Source organism: Acipenser ruthenus, chromosome 4 (genome assembly GCF_902713425.1).
Source record: "Acipenser ruthenus chromosome 4, fAciRut3.2 maternal haplotype, whole genome shotgun sequence".
Taxonomy (NCBI): domain Eukaryota; kingdom Metazoa; phylum Chordata; class Actinopteri; order Acipenseriformes; family Acipenseridae; genus Acipenser; species Acipenser ruthenus.
In genome coordinates, this window is record NC_081192.1 from 19937135 (window position 1) to 19959796 (window position 22662).

A 22662-nucleotide genomic window follows, 5' to 3' on the forward strand; every position below is an offset into this window, starting at 1 on the left:
CCCACACCGCTGCATTGTATAGGGCTTGGACAGATGCACCCTGGAATAAAGCCCATGAAGTTGCCATGCCCCTGGTGGACTGGGCAGTGAGCTTCTCTGGAGGGACAAGCTGGCTTGCTTATAGGCAGGCCTGACTATCTGCTATCCATTTGGACAGCCTCTGTTTAGACAGGGCTTGGCAATGGGATTTAGCCCCATAGCAGACAAAAGAATTGTTCAGACTGCCTCCAACTTTTCGTCCTATCACTCTCTGTCAGACTGGAAAGGAGGTGGATGGAAATCCTCCAATTCCACAGACTGGTTGACATGAAATGCTGAGATAGTCTTCAGCAAAAAAGCAGGATTGGTACAGAGCGCAACCTTTGTCCTGGCTTCTGCAAAAATTAAGCAGGCTATTGCAATTGAAAATGCTTGTATCTCACTCACCCACTTTCCGGAGGTGATTGCAAGCAAGAAAGCCACTTTGAGCGATAAATATTTCAGCTCAGCTGAATGCAAGGGCTCAAAATGGAGGATTCATGAGTGCATCAAGCACCACGTTAAGCCTCCAGCAAGGAACAATATCCTTCATAGGTGGCCGAAGCCGCCATGCTCCTTTCAAAAATTCCAAGAAGTGTCAATTTTGACATGGCAAGCTGAAATAGCTGCCAGATAGACCTTTAATGTAGGGGGATTTCCCCTCATCTAACAGATGCTGCTAAAATTGCAGTATGACTGCCATGGGACAAGTTGTGGGGTTGAACACACCAAGTCTGAAAGACGCCCCACTTGTACCCGTACTGGGACTGTGTGGCCGATGCGCTGGAATTTTGTAGGGTGTCAATAACCCTTTTGGACAGACCCAGATGGCTCAAATACATCCGTTCAGGGGCCAGACCCAGAGCTGGAGGTTTGAGATGCCATAAGATCCCCCGCGCCTGACTGAGCAGGTCACGACACTTCGGCAGTCTCCATGGCTGGCTGCTCAGGAGCTGCATAAGGGTTGAAAACCAGTCTCCTGGGCCAATAAGTGGCTACTAGGAGCACCTTGGCCCGGTCCTGCCCGATTATCTTCAGACACAGTGGGAGCATGGCGTGCGGTGGGAAGGCATATAACAGTTGCCTCGGCCACAGGTGTGCCAAGGCATCTACCGCCAGCAGGTCCCTGCCTCCTATTATGGAGAACCCAAGGGGACAGTGGGTCGCCAGGCTGGACGCCGAGGCTTAAATGGGTCGGCTGTTCCCACCAAGAGAGTGCCTTTAGACAGTGATGAGATCATAGTCGCCTAACACATGGGGCAGAAACGGCACGTGCCCCCCCACTTTGAATATGCAGGTGTCAAACTCCCTCCAATTTTTTTCGTTCATTATATATGTATTATACATTCTTGTGTTTGGCATTGGTTTGTCTTTAAAAGGTTTAAAATAAAATATAAAAATGGAAAAGTATTCAGTAGGAAGGAACAATTTTTGAACAATGATCTGTTCATGGCCGCTGACTCGGGTGCACTCACCATTCTGGTCCTATTAGACCTTAGTGCTGCATTTGATACTGTAAACCACGCAATTCTAATTAACTGCTTGGAATGTTGTGTGGGTATTACTGGCATATTTATCAGATTATAGGCAGTGTGTTTCTATGGGCGGCTATACATCTGACCCTAGCCCGGTATCTACAGGTGTGCCACAGGGCTCTATTTTAGGACCCTTATTTTTTAGTATCTATATGCTGCCACTTGGACAGATCATACGTCATCATGGTGTGAGTTTTCAATCATATGCAGATGACACACAATTACAGTGGCTCTCAAAAGTATTCACCCCCCTTGGACTTTTTCACATTTTATTGTGTTACAACATGGAATCAAAATGGATTTAATTAGGAGTTTTTGCCACTTATCAACACAAAAAAAGTCCATAATGTCAAAGTGAAAAATAAAATCTCATGAAGATGAAGGAACATTCAAAGCAATTCCAGAATAAGGTTCTTCAAAAGTACCAATTAGGGGTAGGATATAAAAACATTTCCAAGGCATTGAATATCCCCCGGAGCACAGTAAAGTCCATTATTAAGAAATGGAGAGAGTATGGCACAACTGTGAATCTGTCTAGAACAGGCCGTCCTCAAAAACTGAGTATACGGGCGAGAAGGGCACTAGTCAGGGAGGCCACCAAGAGGCCAATGGCAACTCTAAAGGAGTTACAGTCTTCCATGGCTGAGCTGGTTGACACTGTGCATACGACAACAATAGCCTGGGTGCTTCACAAAACTGGCCTTTATGGGAGAGTGGCAAAAAGAAAGCCATTGTTGAAAAAAACTCACATCAAATCTTGGCTAGTGTTTGCCAGAAGGCATGTGGGAGACTCTGAGACCAAAAATGGAAGAAGATTCTATGGTCTGATGAGACCAAAATAGAGCTTTTTGGCCTCAACGCTAAGCACTATGTTTGGCGCAAGCCTAACACCGGACATCATCCTGAGAACACCATCCCTACTGTGAAGCATGGTGGTGGCAGCATCATGCTATGGGGATGCTTCTCTGCGTCAGTGCCTGGAAAGCTGGCAAAATGGATGTAGCAAAGTACAGAGAAATCCTGGAGGAAAACCTGCTGAAGACTGCAAGAGACCTGGGACTTTGGAGAAGACTCATATTCCAGCAGGACAATGGCCCCAAACATAAAGACAAAGCCAAATTGGAGTGGCTTAAAAATAAAAAGGTCAATGTCCTGGAGTGGCCCAGTCAAAGCCCGGACCTCAATCCAATTGAGAATATGTGGAAAGAGTTGAAAATTGCTGTTCACCAAAGGTCCCCATCCAACTTAACGGAGCTTGAGCAATTTTGCAAAGAAGAATGGGCAAAAATTGCAGTGTCCAGACGTGGTAGAAACTTATCCAAATAGACTCATGGCTGTAATTGCTGCCAATGGTGCCTCTACTAAATATTGACTCAAGGGGGTGAATACTTATGCAATCAATTATTTTCTGTTTTGTATTTGTAATTAATTTAGAACAATTTGTAGATTTTATTTTTCACTTTGACATTATGGAATTTTTCGTGTTGATCAGTGGCAAAAACTCCTGATTAAATCCATTTTGATTCCATGTTATAACACAATAAAATGTGGAAAAGTCCAAGGGGGGTGAATACTTTTGAGAGCCACTGTATATTTTAAGACTACACCTGATACAAATGTGGCAGTTTCGGCTCTTGATAATTGTCTGAGATTAAAACTTGGATGCGGCAAAACTTCCTACAATTAAATAGCGATAAAACCGAAGTAATGCTACTTGGCTCTCCTCAACAACTTAGAAATTTAGACTCTTTTAGCATTGTGATTGATGGGCTTGAAGTTAATTCTAGATCTGTAGTTAGGAATCTTGGTGTGGACTTTGACCCTAACCTTACTTTCGAGTCACATATCCGCAATGTCACCAAGGTTTTTTCACCTTCGTAACATTGCTCGTCTCCTCCCTATGTTGTCTGTGCCTGATGCAGAAAGGCTAGTACGTGTCTTTGTTTCTTCCCAGCTTGATTATTGCAACGCGTTGTTTGCAGGTGTCTCCAAGGCTGCTATTAGCAGGCTACAATATATTCAGAACTGCAACTAAACTGGGTGCCCATATTACACCGGTTCTTGCTTCTTTGCACTGGTTGCCGGTTGAGAGCAGGACTGATTTTAAAATACTGTTGTTAACCTATAAGGCTCTGAACGGTTTAGCTCCAAGTTACATTGCTGAATTGCTTACACGTTACACACCCGTATGTAATCTATGTTCTTCATCTTCAGGTTTATTGGCAATACCCAAAACTAAGCTTCGCTCCATGGGCAATAGGGCTTTTTGCCGCTATGCTCCCAAACTTTGGAACAACCTTCCTCAATCTATCAGGGATGCTATTTAAAAAACAGTTAAAGACACACTTTTACGATCAGGCATTTTTATCATGATTTGGTATTTGAGTTGTGTAATTTCTTTTTATATTACTGTGGCAATGTGCCCCGTCCCTGTGTGCATTTATGTGTTGTGTGTTGCGTGTGTTAATGTTGGTGTATAGTCATTGGTACACGGGATATAAACGGGTCTGTGTTTCACGTGTATTTAAAAGTGTAGATTTGTATTTAGGCACGGGATTGCACATCACGCACGTGCATTTAAAATATAATATGTGAACACGGGGTTTCACGTAATGAATTCACGTGCTGGGATTCAAGTGAATAATTAATTAGTAATTGAATCCCAGCACAACAGTATATATAGATGCACATTTTCACTCAGTCGTGGTTAGGTGTTCGGTGAGTGGAGAACGGGATTGGAGACGGAGGTAATAATAATAATAAGAATAATAATAGTTAAAGTGTTTTCACTCACCGTGTTTGTTCGTCTGTGTGTTGTGCACTGTCTAGTCCGTTTTGTTTGTCTATTTATTTTGGCGCAAGTGCCGTGTCCTGTTTTTGTGTTTTGTTACAAACGTTTATTTTCTGTCTGTTTATTCATTAAATGCTGAGCGAAAGCATTCGCTCAGCTCCACCAAACTCCACATCTCTCTGTCGTTTGTGTTCCTGTTTCTGGTCTGACGCCACCCACTCCGGCTGTCTTTGTGACAATTACGTATACTCTTAATATGTTGTATGTATATATGAGTCCACTCCTAGATAGGCGTGAGCTTTGCTCTTCACATGGCTCCTCCCTATAAAGTAACCGGTTACAAGTTATGTGTGGGCCTCTGCCTGTGCTGGAGACTAGGTACAAATGAGCCAGTCATTCAGATAACTGAGCACTCTGATGCCTTTGAGTCTCAATGGGGCCAGGATGGCTTCCATGCACTTCGAGAAGGCACAAGGAGCTAGAGAGAGGCCAAATGGCAAGACACGGAACTAGTACGCTGTTCCCTGAAAGATGAACCACAGGTACTTCCTGCTGGTTTTATGGGGGTGTGGAAATAGACATCCTTGAGGTCCACTGTGGTGAACCAGTCCACTCTGTCCAATCACCCTTGATTTTACCTTGAAAAGGCACACATCAGCCTAACCAAGTAAAACATTACAAATAATTCCCCCCATTGGAATCAATTGTGCGTGCTCACAAGGCTAACTAACTATTAACTGGATTCTGTTGTGATCATAATGGCTTCAGCAAGTGTAATTCTCCCTCTTGTGGTCACAGTTGGTATGACTTCATGAAAAGATTGATTCCTCAGGTAAAGATGACACTGGTTGTCACCCTTAGAACGTTTATATGTTTGAGAATAATGGTTCCAAATAGGACATTCATACCTATTTACTGGTATATTACATCACATGGAACAGTTCTGCATCTGGTGAAAATGCCACCATTAGATTTACAAGCCTCCTGTAATGTGGTAAATATTGTAAAATGAGAACAAATACTGGGAGTTTGTAGGTCCAAAATAAATGTCTGTTACACATGAAGTCCAGAATAAGCATTTGTAGCATATGTTTTTTTTTTAACATTTATCTTGGGCTTAAACAATTCATGATCATTAGATTACATTTAATTACATCTGAAAAATAAGGTTCTGTTAGGTTTTGAACCACTTACATTTTAAATAAATTAGGTAATTTCCTTCAGCAGTTGTAAAGTGCGTGCCTGAGAGATACTGAATGGTCAATTTACCAGATGCCTCTTTGTTCAATAAGGTTTACATATTCCAGATGTAGCATACAGAACTGTTGTGTGAACATTTTTCTTTTTTTTTTTTTTTTTTAACCCCAAAATACTGAAAAGCTCTACAAGCACTGACTCGCACTCATGCCCCTAATCTAGTTCCAGCTAATGGCGGCTGCAATGTTTGTTCACGGTCAGTTTCAGTTTCATTTTACCCATTTTCAAAACAGTTTTACTGGCCCGTTTCCCCACCAGAAGACACCCACATTCCCATCTCAATACAGGTTATTACATGTGTTATAATTGTCCAGGTTTACAGGCAGGTCATATTACAAACAATATGGGTAATTTAGTGACGGGTAATCCGGTCCGTCACACCTGGGAAGGAGCGACAAGGCTGCTGCGGGATATAACAAACAACACGGTGTAGTGCACAATATGCATGGAATTCATTAAAAAAAAACTATTATAGCGTAATAGAATATTGTATGAATTATGCAAAACAAAATAATTAGCGTAAATTACAGTCATAAGCAACAAGTACTTATCTGATACCAGGCTCCTCTGTCACGTCAGATCTTGAAAGGATAAAGTTCTGTGTGCACAGTCCTTTTGTACCTTCGGGAGCGGGCATGACTGCGTCACAGGCTAGGCTGAGCAGCTTTGGTATATAATATTCAGGTTTCTGGGTTTTTAGGAGGTAAACCCCCATTAGGTAATGGTTACATTTTGTACTTGAAAGGGAACCGATCGACCTCCAAGGCAGGGAAGCTACTTTACTTCCCCCAAGAGGTAACAAAAGGTAACAAATCGAAAATTTGAAGAGAAGTCTAAAGGTCGTCACGGCTGAACTTCCGAGGCTGAGTAGGGAGCTTCACTTCCTTCACAGGGAGACTGGAGAGCTGGAAACGAGAAAATAGAAATAAACATGCAAGGGGCTCCCGAGTGGCGCATCCAGTAAAGGCGCTCCGCGCGGAGTGCAGGATGTGCCCTATAGCCTGGAGATCGCAGGTTCGAATCCAGGCTATGTCACAGCTGACCGTGACCGGGAGTTCCTAGGGGGCGGCGCACAATTGGCTGAGCGCTGCCCGGGTAGGGAGGGCTTAGGTCAGCAGGGGAATCCACGGCTCACCGCGCATCAGCGACCCCTGTGGCCGAAAGGTTACAATACAATGACCAAAAACAAAACAAATGAAATGTGAAATAGTGGAAGGATAGTCAAACTGTATTCTGCTTTACTTTACACAAGACTTCATGAAATGAAAAACTTAATTGTGGGAATATCCTGTAAAAATGGGAACATGGATATATGTTAGAACTGTAGAACAATGCTTCCAATGATAATTAAACAATTGAAAATTACCATTCTTCAGTACTTGTACAGCTAGTTACAATTAGCAGATAATAGTCATATATGGAAGATAATGGTCTAGCTTGCATTTGCACATTATTGTGACTAAATTAAAACATCATCTTATGAGTATTTATTCCTTTTAAAATCACAAAACACACTTCCCATTAAATACCAAAAAAAATCTAAAGAAACACAGGCTTACGTTAATGACTGGATAACCAATTTGTCAATCTTTCAATGTGCTGTGAGCACAGCTGTAGAATCTGCTAGTCAGGAATGAGTGAGTGCACTCATTATGATCCAAACAAGCTGTCCTTTAGTCCAAGGCATTCTTTTTCATAAATGTACTGCCGAAAAACTGGTTGATCGTTAAGATATCGTTGCATCAAATCTTTTTTGTTGGCAGTACAAATGTTAAACCTGTCTTAGAATGGGTTTGCCTTGGGTCCTGCTAAAAAGAAGTATTTATTATCCTGCCAAATGTTTTTGAACCCTCTCAGACTTTGAGGTTAAGAAAAATGCAGTTAGCTTGAATTACTTTCCCCAATTTTTTTTTTGCATTTTGTTTACCTCATTATTGTGTCTGCATGGTGATCTGATTTAAGTATTCAAAATCCTAAAAGGTATAGACAATGTCAACCAGGGGACATTTTTGACCTGAAAAAAGAAACGAGGACCAGGGGTCACAAATGGAGATTAGATAAAGGGGCATTCAGAACAGAAAATAGGAGGCACTTTTTTACACAGAGAATTGTGAGGGTCTGGAACCAACTCCCCAGTAATGTTGTTGAAGCCGACACCCTGGGATCCTTCAAGAAGCTGCTTGATGAGAGATTCTGGGATCAATAAGCTACTAACAACCAAACAAGCAAGATGGGCTGAATGGCCTCCTCTCGTCTGTAAACTTTCTTATGTTCTTATGTGACTGACCTGCCTATCTGAGCTTATGTAGAAAAAGATGCTATTAACAGTGGCTGAAATCTCACCGATTCTATTCAGTTGTATCTATTGACATTATCCTTCTAAGCAAAGCCTCTGATTTCCTTGGTGTCATCATGTTGGATGCACATAAACCTGAAAAATATCTGACTTTGATTTTCTGAAGGGCAACATTTCACTACTTCCAGGCACAGCCAAACTGCCTCACTCACTGTTACTGTTTGTACTTACAGTAGGATAACTGGAATTGTAATTGTGAAAAGACTTGATGAAATGATCTGAAAATAAAAATGTATCTGGACTGTTTTATTTTTCTTCCACGCTTGTCAGCCTCCTTAGAAAAGCATATGTTTCAGATTTAAAATTGAAAATCTGGTTACCAGAAAACCCCAACTCCACATTGCCGTCTACACACAGGAAGCAGTAGCTATCACAGTAGCAGATCACATGATCTGAGCACAGGTTTTAATTGGAGGGGTCTAGAGTTTTTTTTTCAAACTCCTATCTCCTATCCTAACCACATACATTTTAAAAATATTTTTAGCACCCACCCTTAATTTAGTGGGTTTCATTTGTTAATGTCAAATACATACAGTATCTGCTGACCTCACCAATGGATTTATTAGTTTTATTTGTAATGCTAGTAAATCTAATCAAGGTTTTCATTTTAGTACCTATGAGGAAATATTAGATTCAATAAAGTGGGTGAGGACAAGTGGTTAATGGAGCTGATTATCCTAACTCTTTAAAAGCACTGCAGAAATCTTTATGAGATGACTTACCTGGCTAATAAAGGAGAAACCACATGTAAACTGGTTCTTCGTTTTATTTTTAACCTGGCAAATAAATGACTCGGTGTAGAGAGCATGCTTCACTGGTCTAATCAATAATACCTCGACCACCTGGTATAACAATGTAAGCTGTAGTCTGATGAGAACATAGAAAGTGAAGAGAGACTGAAAGAAAACAGCTATTGCTAAGCTATACTACATACATTATATATATATATACACACACACACACACACACACTACATTATATATATTAAAGGGTTGTTACTTATGGATTTCCTTATATAAATAACATTGAGAAAACTAACTGCTGCATATAAAATGAGCATTGTTTGAGAGTCACTGTTATTAGGGCACAGCATGATAATGTACTGAATGTACTGTATGAGTTTAATAAGTTCATTCCTGTCTTTTCCCCAAAGGTACTCGTTTCCTCCCCAAATACCTAAGACCTACTGTGGTCATCAATACCATCAGAGTTTGTGTTAATATACATGATTACCCTGTGGAAAATGAAGCATAACAAAAATAATGTTGATAAAGTCATAAATTAGACTCTACTAACAATAGAAAGTAATGAAGTTAGTAGAGACTACCTATGTCACTGCACATGATCAGTATGGTGTATGTGTGCAATTTTTGCATGGTTCGGATAGCTTTCCGTTGTTATCAGAACCTTGAGGCACCTTCTTTTTGTTATGCATCATTTTCCACAGGTTAAACTGTATATTAACACAATCAGCCATTCAATAAAATGCCAGCAGTATGAATCTCATCTTTGTTGAAATCCCTAGCAAATGTGGAGTAGTATGTATACATTGATTTAATATGTATTTTAACGTAGCTCTTAAGGAAAAAAAAAAATTGTATTGGTATTCAAAATTTGACAACGTTATCTTTGTTATTTTTGCCAATCTAAAATGGTCACTGGATTCTGTTCTGATCATAATGGCTTCAGCAAGTGTCATTCTCCCTCTTGTGGTCACAGTTGGAATGACTTCATGAAAAGATTGATTCCTCAGGTAAAGATGACACTGGTTGTCACCCTTAGAACGTTTATATGTTTGAGAACAATGGTTCCAAATAGGACATTCATACCTATTTACTGGTATATTACACCACATGGAGCAGTTCTGCATCTATCTGAAAATGCCACCATTAGATTTACAAGCCTCCTGTAATGTGGTAAATACTGTAAAATGAGAACAAATACTGGGAGTTTGTAGGTCCAAAATAAATGTCTAACACATGAAGTCCAGAATAAGCATTTGTACATATGATTTTTTAACATTTATCTTGGGCTTAAACACTTCGTGGTCATTAGATTACATCTGAAAGATAAGGTCCTATTAGGTTTTGAACCACTTACATTTTAAACAAATTAGGTCATTTCCTTCAGCAGTTGTAAAGTGAGTGCCTGAGAGATACTGAATGGCCAATTTACCAGATGCCTCCCTTTGTTCGATAAGGTTTACATATTCCAGATGTAGCATACATGCCAAATCTTTTGTGTAAACATGTTTTTTTTTCACCACAAAATACTGAATACAAAAAATAACTGTATATATTGTAATACATTATCTTCTTAACACATTATTTGTAAAATCTAGTTCAACACATTCAGTGCTTGCAATCTGCCATCTGCAAGCTAAATGCGTGGCACAAAGAGAAAGGGTTTCTGTGCATCATTCTATCTCAAGTACATCAAGGGCAGTGGTTGGTCTACTTGCAAAACCACAGGCGTCTCCCTGGTTAATGGGATTACAATTCTAGAAGACAAAGCCTACAAGGGAAAATAAGTTAACTCAAACTGCATTCAGTTATAGTAAACAGATTTTTTTTTAAAATCAAAAGTTTCATGCTGAACGTTCATGTTTCCATGGTCTATCTTCTTGGCAGATGTTGAATAACTCCTCTAGGGAAAGATTAGCATTACTTTTGAGTTTTCATTTTATTTATGTTGACCATATTGTGTAACAGTCTGATGCAGAAAACATCAATTTCCACTTCAAAAGTTAATTTTAATTTCTCTCATAATTATACTGCTTTTAAGCACAGTGACATTTCGAAATATTGAATGTTGTTTTATTTACACTTCACTGTAAACGTTTTCATGTTTAAACATTGGTATGCAATGCTATATATGAAGGATATGAACAATGCAATTCGTGCCCTACTTGAGCGCCAGTGCTAATGAGCTAGTTTTAAATTGAACCCGGTCTATTTCATGTATGTATTTATTTCCCTTCAGCTATTAGTAGCAATGATTTACTTTATCTCAGTTTAAGAATCTAGACAGCAAGTACAATTCTCTACATAATCCCATTTTTTTTTCTGTGTAAATATGTAAACAAAGCATCTTCTGGGATTACATACTGCATCTCTGGATTTAAACACACCAAATAGCATCTTAAATCAGGATGGCTGCCACAGCCTGAAATAGGCACTTATGTATCAGAAAGTTATGGGGAAAATGACATATACTGTAATTAAAACCCAGAACTGTACGAGATTGTAAATAAACCCATGCTTGGTTAATTGAAGCTTCTACTCTAAACAATAGAATTGTGCACACCAAAAGGTCTCCAGAACTGCTCCACTGGTGATTTATTATTGGTACATAAAACAACAAAAAACACACTTCAGTAAAGTGTGCAGTTTACACTTTCAACAACAACAGATTTATCTCTGAAGCTAATGATTTCTAAAACAAGATACTTAATCTAAAATAAGATCCTTGAACTTCTGCCTGTTTATCACAATGTGGTTGCCATAGCAACAATGTGCATTTACAAGGATGATATAACATCATGTTATCAACATCATCATCATCATCATCATCATCATTCCACACAGTATGTTAAAAGTTCAGACCCTCACTCCACCAGGATTCCTGGTTGATGTTAAATGAAGATTTCAAATTTGATATCAATAAAAGAAAAAAAAAGAAATAAAAACTCCTGCAATATGAGTAAAATAAAAAAGAATAAATGAGCCAAGAGCTATTTATTAGCGTAACAGAGTTATCTTTACAGATTTGGTAACAACTTTAAAAGTATATACAAATCCTTACAGAATTTACATAATAAAAAAAATCTAGGTTTCCTCTCTGCAGATTTTACATAATGCAGTTCTGTCAAATACTACAGAAAATGAGGTCACTCACTGGACTTTCATTCCATTGTACCACAATGCAGTTATCAGTCAGAACAGTGGAAGACAAAGCCATATAAAATACATAAAATGCTGATGATTTAAATAACAATATGTAACACATGGTTCGCAACACTGGACAACTTTAGGACACGTTCTTGAGTTTACTACTGTACTTGCAAGGACTGTAACATGCTTATACAGCCACATCATTATATACATATTTGACTGTCATTACACATCAGATAATTTACCTATGCATTGTAACTCATTTGAATCTATGCACTTATACTGATATGGCTGTGTGGTTGTGCAAAATGGCTCAACACGTAACCCTAATAGATCAGTCTTAAGGTTTTTGATTGATATAATAATCATATCTAGGCCTGCAGCTGTCTCCATAGTATAGTTATATGTATTTATTTTTTCTATAAGTGGAGGTCAAGTTAGTTCACATGTTGACAAGCATGCAGTTTCTGTATGCATTGCACATATAACGCAAAGCAATTAAGTGTGCAAAAAATAGACTTCTCAACCTTTCACAAATATAAGATTTACAGACTAAATAGAAGTGTTAAAAAAAAAAGCGGGGGGTCCTTCCTTTCTCACACATGAGACACTTTCTGAGATTCTCGAGCTTGCTTGATGCTATATAGCCATTTGATGACTCTGGCATTCCTTTCAACAGCAGAGATGCCATATGGCACTCGCTCATTGGCATCTTCATCATCCGTTAGGTCGTCATTGCTGTGCCGCGACTGATCACAGTCCGAACTAATCATGCTTGCACTGCGAAAGTTGAGAGAAATTATATCCGAGTTTGCCCGGGTGAAATTCTCCACTCCAAAGTTTTCAAGTTCTTCAGGATCCAGTCCACAGTAGTTAAAAAAGCGTTCAACGTCTGCACTGGCTCGGGCATATCTGTCACTTAGATCAGACTTTGATCTGTGCACAGAGGGCCTCCTGCTCACTCCATTACCAGGCTCTAATGTGTCCATCCCAGATGATTTCAGTGTATTGCAAGCTGTGACGCTGGGTTTAGGTGGTAGAGGTGGGGCCGAACTACTACTAGGCATAGCTTTTGATGGCTTGCCATTGCATACCCTTCTAATGTCTGATGAGCTATGAGATATGTGTAGAGATGAATCACTTGACTGCTCTTCAAAAAGACGTTTGCTAATATTTAAATTACTTCCTTGGGGACTTGAGTGACCTGGAGTGGGGAACACCTTAAGCGACTCTGCAAACGACCGTCTGTTCAGCTCTGTAGATTCTGACCTGTGGGGAGCCCAGCTTCTGGCACTGTGTTTATGTACTGTCCCCGAAGAAGAGCCCTCTGAACTGTTAATGATATTTTTCAGAATTTCCAGGTTCAAATTTTCTCGTTTTACACTACTGTCAGTCTTTGAGTTGTTGTTTGTTGCCATTAAGGCAGGGCTGCTCCCTGCCCGTTTGGTAACTGAGCCGACTGGTGGTTTTGCCATTACTGCTGGCTTCACAGGCTCCTGCTTTGCATTTATCACCTCTTGACTCTTCACATATTTGGCTTTGTCTGCTTCCAGTCTCTCCACTGCACTGAGTCTTTTAGGATTTGGTTCCGCCTGCCTACGGAAATAGTCTGGCCCTTTGTTCAGTATCCGGAGAGGTACTGCCGAGGTAAAGGTGCTTGCCGGGCTGACAGGTTTTGCCATGCTATCTGTCTGTAGTGTTTCTGTAGGCATGTTTGATGCACTTTCCCCAGCTGCCGTTTTGGATTCCGTGGTAGACTCTCCTCAGAGTACGGAGTAGAAACATGTACATCAAGCCCGATGAATAGATGAAGAATCCTTTCTCCTCTGACTGTTAGCAGCAAGGCCTCATTTCACAGCTCATTAAATACCACTGCATTCTCTTTACAGGCAGCCTTTGTACAAAAAAAGGGGGCCACCAGACACAAGTCTATGTTAATCTGCTCCGGTGATTTATTTTAGGCCAATGAAGAGCGTAGGAATTCAGCCTCTTCTTTTGTGCTCAATGCAGGCAGTTATCTGAAACACAGAATAACCAACCATGTGTTAGCAGTTGGGTGACATCACATCTATAGCAACAACAAGGAAAGCTGAAGTCTCTTTTCAGACATGTAACGTGTCTGTAACAAAACACATGATTTAGGAACACGCTTGAAGTATAAAACAGTTATTTCTGTAACAGACTTTCTTTGCCATTTATGTGCTGCAACATATTAAATGTAAAGCATTTTTTACTCTACACCCATAGCATTTATTTAGTTCAATAATCCATTCAATAACTGTGTCAAACTGAAAGGTTATAAATAAATGATTGTACCACATAACCAATGCAAATGAACACATTACACAAATTAATACAAATATCACATTTTGATTAGGTACTGTCCTACACAACACAGTCAGTAACATAATGCATATTGTAACTGATGCACACATTTAAAAAAAAAAAAATGTAAATTAAAATATCCTCTGCATATGAAATCAGTTTTGTAATTCATATGTATTGGTAGAATTACTTATTTTCCCTGTGAGAAGTTAAAAGGGGGGAGGAAAATCCTACAATATATACAAGTAGTGCTTTTTTATTTAATTTTTTTAAACTTGTGGCCTTACACTTTTGTGTACAGGTACCAACACACAATATGTGATACCACAGTGTAGTAAGAATGGTCTTATCTCTATACTTAGCAGTAATGAAAACTAAACACAGATTATCTTTGCATATTTACATAAACATGCTGGCAAAAAGGCAAGGTTACAGAACTTCTAAAGGGTCATTAGGAAGGTTTGCCATGGTTTTAATATTGCTGCTGCAATGTACCATGACAAAGCAAAATGTGACTAATGCAATATCAAGTGTCTCTTTTAGTGTCAAATTCTTCCAACATCACCTCTCTTGTCTCATGACAGCAACAAACTGCAAAGGCAGCTATCTGAGCCGACATAAGAATTCTTCAGTGAGGTACATTGTCACCTCAAACTGCTGTCTCTTAGGAATCATAGTAACAAAATATATTAAGATTCATTATCAAAAGACATTATGTCAGTGTACCAAACCTACCGAGTTCAAATGAATTGGGGAGATCCACTTATAGTTTAATGCATAATTAATCAAACTGGATTAAATAGCCTCTACAGCGGGTCAATATTGGCCGTGCTTGTACTGAACTAACATTTGTTGATATGCCAACATTCAACAAAAAAATCATCTACAACGGAGAAGACTGAATGCATTTAAACATAATTTCCCTTTTTAGACTGAATTCCCTTCAGCAGATTACGAAATGTATTGGACTATAACAACCTGGTCTGACATAGGACCGCAAAGGGTTAAGTGTACAGGGTTAAGTATAAAATAGCATATCCACGAACACAATAAACCCTTGATTGCATAAAGCATCCATTTATCTGTCTTGTTTTTAAAATTAACTGAACAAAGTATCTGTTCCCTTAAAGAGTAAGTAGCAGGGTTCCGAAAAATATAGCGTTACACGTCCCCATGTGTTGCTACAACTGCTTAAATAACATACATGGCATTTTTCTTTTCATTGTTAACATCCTGACAACTTTTTACACTTATAATTTTAAAGTCTGTTTCATAGCTCTTTTGAAAATATATATATATTTTTTTTAATGAAAATTACTGCTTACTGCAGTGACTTAGAGGGTCGTGGGTTCAATCCCACGTCGGGGACACTGCTGCTGTACCCTTGAGCAAGGTACTTTACCTAGATTGCTCCAGTAAAAAATGGGTTATTGTATGTAAAAAATAATGTAATTGTATGTAAAAATAATGTGATATCTTGAAACAATTGTAAGTCGCCCTGGATAAGGGCATCTGCTAAGAAATAAATAAAATAATAATAATAATAAACAGCTTACCTGTCCGGTCATTAGTTTAGGTTCCTGATTGTGTTAGTTAGTGCTCGAAAAGAGCTAGATGTTTATTTTTGTTTTATTTATTTTTGTAAATATTAAAAGTGCACAAAAGTGCTAAACCTCCAGTATCTTTGTGCTGGGTCTGTTTTAAAGGGGCAACGTGAGTGAGTGGTCGCTCAATCAAATATGGTGGCAGCGTGTGTGGACACCCCTATGACCCAGAAATGGAAAGTATAGAAGAGTTGATCTCCAGGATCAACAGGAGCACTGCTGCTCAGTTAGAGCAGATCGAGAGGTGGAGAGCAGAATTAGGGCTGCCGGAGCCGGAGCCTAGAGCTGGAGCTGCTGCTCCAGAAGTGGGAACTGGAGTCGGCAAGAGAAGCCCTGCAGTCTCCTGCACCAGAGGAGCTGGTGCTGGGTCATGAACGGGAGGAATCCATCCCGGAGTCAGAGGAGGTGGAGCCATGGCCATCTCTGGAGCCACCCACCTCCATCATAGCCCCAGACACCACGCCTGTAAGCCAGACCGGCGCTGTCGAGTGCGGTTCCTTGTCCCGGCATCGTGGACACCTGGCCGGAATGCCCGGACCTCCCTCCACATGACCGTGCTCCCAGGTCGCAGCACTGCCAGGCACAGTTGCTTGCCTGGTCCCTTACTCCTCTCCCCCTGAAGCCGCAGACGTAACGTCATGGGAGTCAGACGTCACATGCGCTCCCCCTTCCTCCCACTGTGTTCTCCGAGGCTGCAGATGTCACTGCGCCGGTCAAAAGCCGCACACCTCTGCCTGCCATTGCTCACTTCTGGTCACCAGCCTGTGCTGCAGTCACCCAGGGCAAGCCATCCGGACCGACTCACCCTCAAGCCCGCCTGTGGTCGAAGATCAAAAAGACGGGACTTGAGGGTGGGTGGTCCTTTAAGGGTGGGGGGGAAGTGGCCTTGGTATGGCCGATCAGTGTTGCACACTTAAGGAGGAGGTTGTGTAACACAGTAGGTAAAACGTGCATTGTTTATTTAATTATAATTGTATTATTGCTTTATTATTAATTGTTGTAAATTAGAGCCAGGTGCAGGGTATTTAAAGAGAGCATCCAGTCTCTTCGGGGCTGCTGTGTGAAGAGCCCAACTGTGTGTCATAGTCCTGAAAAGTACTGTGTGAAGCACTTTCTTATTCGTGATTTTGTGTAAACCTGTGTGTTTTGTTTTGTTTTTCAGCCGGTAAACAGCTTACCTGTCCGGTCATTAGTTTAGGTTCCTGATTGTGTTAGTTAGTGCTCGGAAAGAGCTAGGTGTTTATTTTCATTTTATTTATTTTTGTAAATATTAAAAGTGCACGAAAGTGCTAAACCTCCAGTCTGTGTGTGCTGGGTCTGTTTTAAAGGGGCAACAAAAAAAGGGTAACATTCCCACTCATGGATCATTTTAATGAGCAGTTTTTAAACTATAAATAGCCTGGCTAAACGGTGGTCGGGAGTTCAGTTCAAAGCAACAGACAAGCAAACCAAGTGCGAGAAGGAGAGCGGATCGGGAGAGGGGAAGAGAGAATGGGCTCGCCCGAGGTTAGGCTGCCGGAGCGGGGCTGAAGCGAAGCTGAAGCGTCTTGTCTCCCGGAGAAAGTCGCAGCTCCTCTCGGGGCAAAAAGATAACCACATAATAGGCCTAATATTTATTTAGTTATAAAACAAATGCTGAATAAGATGTCTGTGTTATAAAGTGCCAGTGCAGCTTTTCATCAGTTCAGATACTGTATCAAAAGGGAGACACAGAAATGGAAGTTAGACTGAGAAGTGGTTTACAGTTTGAACAACACTGGTACTGTATTTACTGTAGAAATATTGCATGAATCACTAGTATGGGGAATTGGGGGACATGGTGTAGGTGCATTACATCCGAGGCATGTTATAACCGAGAGCCTTATAGCGAGGGAGCGCTGTGTGTATATAACACACTGATGCACAAAAGAAATGCAACACTCAGGTCTAATGGATTTAATCAAATATTTTAAACATAAATATCAAACAAAATCACAGAAAATGTGAACAAAAATACAGATCAAAGAATCGTGACGTTTTCAGTATGAAACGTGACACACTGTCACAATGGAAACATTACAAAGTTAGTATCGGGTATGACCTCCCTAAGCATTAACACAATCCTCGCAGCGTTGACGCATAGACCTGATCAGCCTCTGGATAGACTGCTGTGGGATTTTTCTGCCACTCTTCCTGTGCAGCTGCAGCCAGTTAGCGAATGTTGGCTGGTCACAGTTGTCTCCCATAGATGGCACTGGCGATTTAGTTCCACAGATGTTCTACTGGACTCAGGTCAGGAGAAAAAGATGGCCACGGCAAGACAGCCACTAATGGTGTGCAGAACTCTGACTCTTGGTTTCTCCAGGCAGGCTTTACAAATTCTTTAACACCCAATCTCTCCCTCCAGTGGGTATCTGGGACATCTTTCAAAGTTTTTAAAGTTTCTGATCTTAACACACAACCTGTACAATTCTGTCTTTTCTAGTGTTCTGAAATTCAGGCTGTATGAGTACACCAATCTGTACAGTACACACACACACACACACACACACAAACTGATCAGCTTTACTGTTCACGTCATTTTAATACCAAATAAAGCACAGCCCAAGCTAAAAGGCTGCCATTGCAGGAATAAGGACTTGTGGACTTTACTCTGCATATAAACAAAGCAACAAGATCAAAGAAAATAGAATATTAGACAAAATATACCATCACTAAAAGGTTTTTAACAATTTAAGTTGGAACGCTAAAGTAAAAAACAGTTCGATTTTTCGGCTCAGGGTAGCCTGAAAGTAACCATGAAACCAGTGGCATTACATTTGCATAATACAGTCTGAAATAATTAAACATACTTATTAAGTGCTTAGAAATCAAAGGGTCCTGTGGGACAGGCTTAATGCTTTCCAGAAGAGAACTATATATATATATATATATATATATATATATATATATATATATATATATATATATATAGCTGCAGTGTCCCACTTTCACGCACACTAAAATAATTAGAAACATCTGCCATAATTTGTAGGGCCACCAATGACAACCAGAGAGGCACCAATTAGACATGATGAGTCTGGGAGGTGTTAATTAATCTGAAGGGATATGTGATTCATTAACTTCTAGTTTCTGGAAATAGGCCTATATAAAATTGCCCTATAGAGAAATCTTATCTGAGACCGTCCTTTGTGACACATCAGTAATGTTTGCATTTGTGGACCTGTAAGCTACTTTATTTTTTAACAGTTTTACCTTGGATGTGGAAGCACCTGCCAACCAAGCACAAATACCATTCCCTTATCAAAGTCTGTCAAACCTGCAGTATTGATCATTGCAACTGCAATTAATTTTCCAACACAGAAATGCAGATTTTATATTACAACCAGTCATGTAAGGCAGCGTTTCTCAAACTGGGGGTCCCAACCCAAAAGGGGGTCGCAAGGCTATTGGGGGGGGGGGGGGGAGGGGGGGGCATTGCGTGATCACAACAAATACATAACCTTAAGATTATGGGCTTCTGATTTTTGGTTTTAACTGATAAAAATCGATAAAACACCCGATACAAAAATGGAAACACTGGAAATGGTTAATTCATGTGGACCCCTTTATCATTTAAAAACAAAACAAAACAAAACAAAAAAAACTACTACGACTACAAAAAAATGTGAGATTTAAAACAAGATTATAATTACAGTAGAAGGCTTGTTTGCGGGATTTAAAGCTATATTACAGTCAGTGAGAATTTAAAACAGAATTGCAAATTGTGGCAAAATGAAAAGAAATGCCTAGACACACAAAAATCCCTGAAGAATATGCCCATGACCATAAGGATTATGTTGTGGAAGACAGCAAAGGAAAGGTGGTACAACTAAGTGTGCAAGTCGAGTCACAACTACTGGGACTGAAAAAAACACCCAATCATTTTGGAAAGTAACCGAAAACAATAATTTCATACAGTATATACTGTGGAGTAGTGGTTAGGGCTCTGGACTCTTGACTGGAGGGTTGTGGGTTCAATCCCCAGTGGGGGACACTGCTGTTGTACCCTTGAGCAAGGTACTTTACCTAGATTGCTCCAGTAAAAACCCGACTGTATAAATGGGTAATTGTATGTAAAAATAATGTGATATCTGTATAATGTGAAATAATGTATAATGTGATATCTTGTAACAATTGTAAGTTGCCCTGGATAAGGGTGTCTGCTAAGAAATAAATAATAATAAATAATCTAGGGCATGATCAATATACAATGCGAATGCCCAACCCTACTTAAGATCCTTAGCATTACATTACAGTGCATATACACTTAATCATTAACAGTAAATTATGTAATATGAAGCCAGACCTCCTGCCGTGTTTATGAAGTGTCCAGATGCTTATTTGTATGTGTATATAGTTGTGTATAATAATGGTACTATATGCAAGTTTTCGATGCTTCGCTCCATTTCTAATGGCAAAATTAAATCTTAATTCACATAGAATGACCATCTTGAAGCAGAAACACATGTGACACAAATGATAGGCTTGCTGTTGATTTAAACACTTCCACCTCTATGGGTCTAATTTCATTTTGTAATCTGGTTATTTATTTTACAGTTGAGATGTTTGGTTGAAATAAAGTGCACTTTATATTAGCTACAAATATATATATATATATATATTTTTACCCCCTCACCCGTGGATCTTGCACATCACCCCACACACACTTTTAGAAAGGCTCTGGTGCTATTGACTGCAGGCATAATGATTGCATGTCCATGCTTCATTTAGCGTTCCCATGTAGTATGAACAGCAATTTCATATGATAATGTACTCGTCACAGCCTGAAACATTCCCAAAGGGGGCCCCCCCCCAAAAAAGTTTGAGATCCCCTGATGGAAGGGATAGGCCAAAATATTTCATGCTTTTCTAATCGGTCATTCTCCTGTAATTTCTGGGAATATATATATTAGACACACACACACACACACACACACACACACACACACACGTCTATAATTCAGCCTCCTTTGCAAACTACTTTATTGGAAACTTGTTTCTTTACATTCCCCAAAAACCTGCTTGCCACTGCTTGACCCCTTTCTAAATAGGTACAAGTAGTCCTGATACTGCTTGCAAGTTATTAATGATATTTTAAATCACTGTCAAATATGATGTTGTATTTTCTCCAATAATACAAGTGGATTCACAACTATCAACACAATCCTGCACATAACTACCAAAAAGAAGATAAATATTAAAACAGATAACTTCTCACTGCTCCAGTCTGTGCAAATGCATTTTCCAATGGTCATTTGCTGTTATACAACAGTACCCGTCTGTTCTACTGAGTGTTGATCCAACAATTAATACGGTGGACTGGGTTCATGGTATACCACTGTTACTGTGGAGTTGTCAGCCATTAAAGGATATAACCAATAATGTGCACATGAAAAAAAAAAGATCACTGCGGTTATAATCACTGTATGCTTTTCATGCATGACTGATCAGGTCATCAGCACTACATAACATATGCATGACTGCCTAAATAATGAGCAGTATGGAGACTGAAATAGCGATGAAAGAATGTTTTACTGTTACAGCTTGAATAGCTGCCAAGTGAAGAGCTTGTTCAATCACAATTTGAAAAAATAAAATAAAACACACACCATTACAATACATTACAGCCCTACATGTAGTACAGGTTTTAGGCTACAAACTGGAATTTTCAACAATGCTGTATGCTTAAATTCTGCTTGGTCTGATTATGATTTAGAACATGAATCTATCTGCTTTTTTTTTTTTCTTACAAAGCAAAATCTGCTACACAGTAGAAGCTTTTTAAAAAGCTATTGCAAACAAAAATAATTAACATGCACGAGTGCTAAACTAAGTAATGCAGATAAATGAAATTGTGCTCACCCACCCAATATCAGCCATAATCCAGTCAGTTACAATCCCCTACAGGGAGCCAGAGCAGCTAACCTCTCCAGCTGTAAGGGATCTTCACCTACTCCTCCTTAAGAACCCTTTGTTTAAATTGAGCCAAAACAGCAGGTAAACGAGAAGGTTTTCCTTTACCAACAGGTTTTCATTTATCATTTGTGAGCTGTCTGCCGAAGCATCGACAAATAAACTTCACCTCATCTCTGCCGTTTGTTACATAAACAATGCCAAAGAGTGCTTTCAGCTGGCCCTGTGCAGCCCCCTCCCCCTTCCTTTTTGTTGTCATCAGCTTGTTAGGGCCCTGTAATTGGGCATTTAAATATTTTTACAAGGTACAGTGACAGGACAGAGTAGCAGCTGGGGGTCTAGAGAGAGAAAAACACATGCATCTGGTTGTCATTAAGTGCTATTTCCTGTATAAAACAAAAAATCTTGGCAGTGTCTAAGGTAATTGAAATTCAATGATATTATCCATGTGAAATCGGTATCTGTAAGCAATTTTATTCTTTACAATATTTTACACTTTTAAATAGTATGCTAATTATGGTGATCACTAAGAGTAGCGTAAAAGCATGTAGCATATTATGGTAAGAGCTGGTGTATATAAAAACAGGGAAAACTAAATATGATTCTGGTGTAAGGTGCTGGTAATGCATCAGCCACTACATGGCTACACAGTATTTTATTTTATTCCTCCAGAAGTAAAATATTTAGCTCCTCATTATATGAACCATTACCAATATTAACCAAAAGCAGATTAGAATGTTTTCATTTTAATAAAAATAATACAATTAAAACAACGATAACAAATTATTGGTAAAAATTACATAAAAAACAGCAAGTTCTGCTTTTAAAAATATATAAATATTTTTTAGAAACCATGAAACATATAGTGGTACCCCCCACTGGAATTATTATTATTATTTTTTTTTTTTATGGAGGGAGATTGGATAAAAACCACATATTTTAAAAGTAA

At 39.4% G+C, this 22662-nt stretch overlaps 1 protein-coding gene across 7 annotated transcripts in view; it reads right to left on the reverse strand.

Annotated features, from left to right (window-relative positions):
• Positions 1-11660: 11660 nt before the first annotated feature.
• Positions 11661-22662, reverse strand: part of LOC117399687 (protein FAM110B-like) — a 61681-nt gene continuing 50679 nt past the window's right edge. For 5 of the 7 annotated variants that reach the window (XM_033999022.3, XM_033999017.3, XM_059022171.1 and 2 more), the window contains one exon: positions 11661-13868. In XM_033999022.3, coding sequence (XP_033854913.1) covers positions 12447-13562 — 1116 coding nt within the window. In that variant the 5' untranslated portion in view covers positions 13563-13868 and the 3' untranslated portion in view covers positions 11661-12446. Of the gene's footprint in view, positions 13869-21662; positions 21938-22662 lie in introns of those variants that run through there. The other 2 variants (XM_033999019.3, XM_059022172.1) reach the window with 2 other exon arrangements.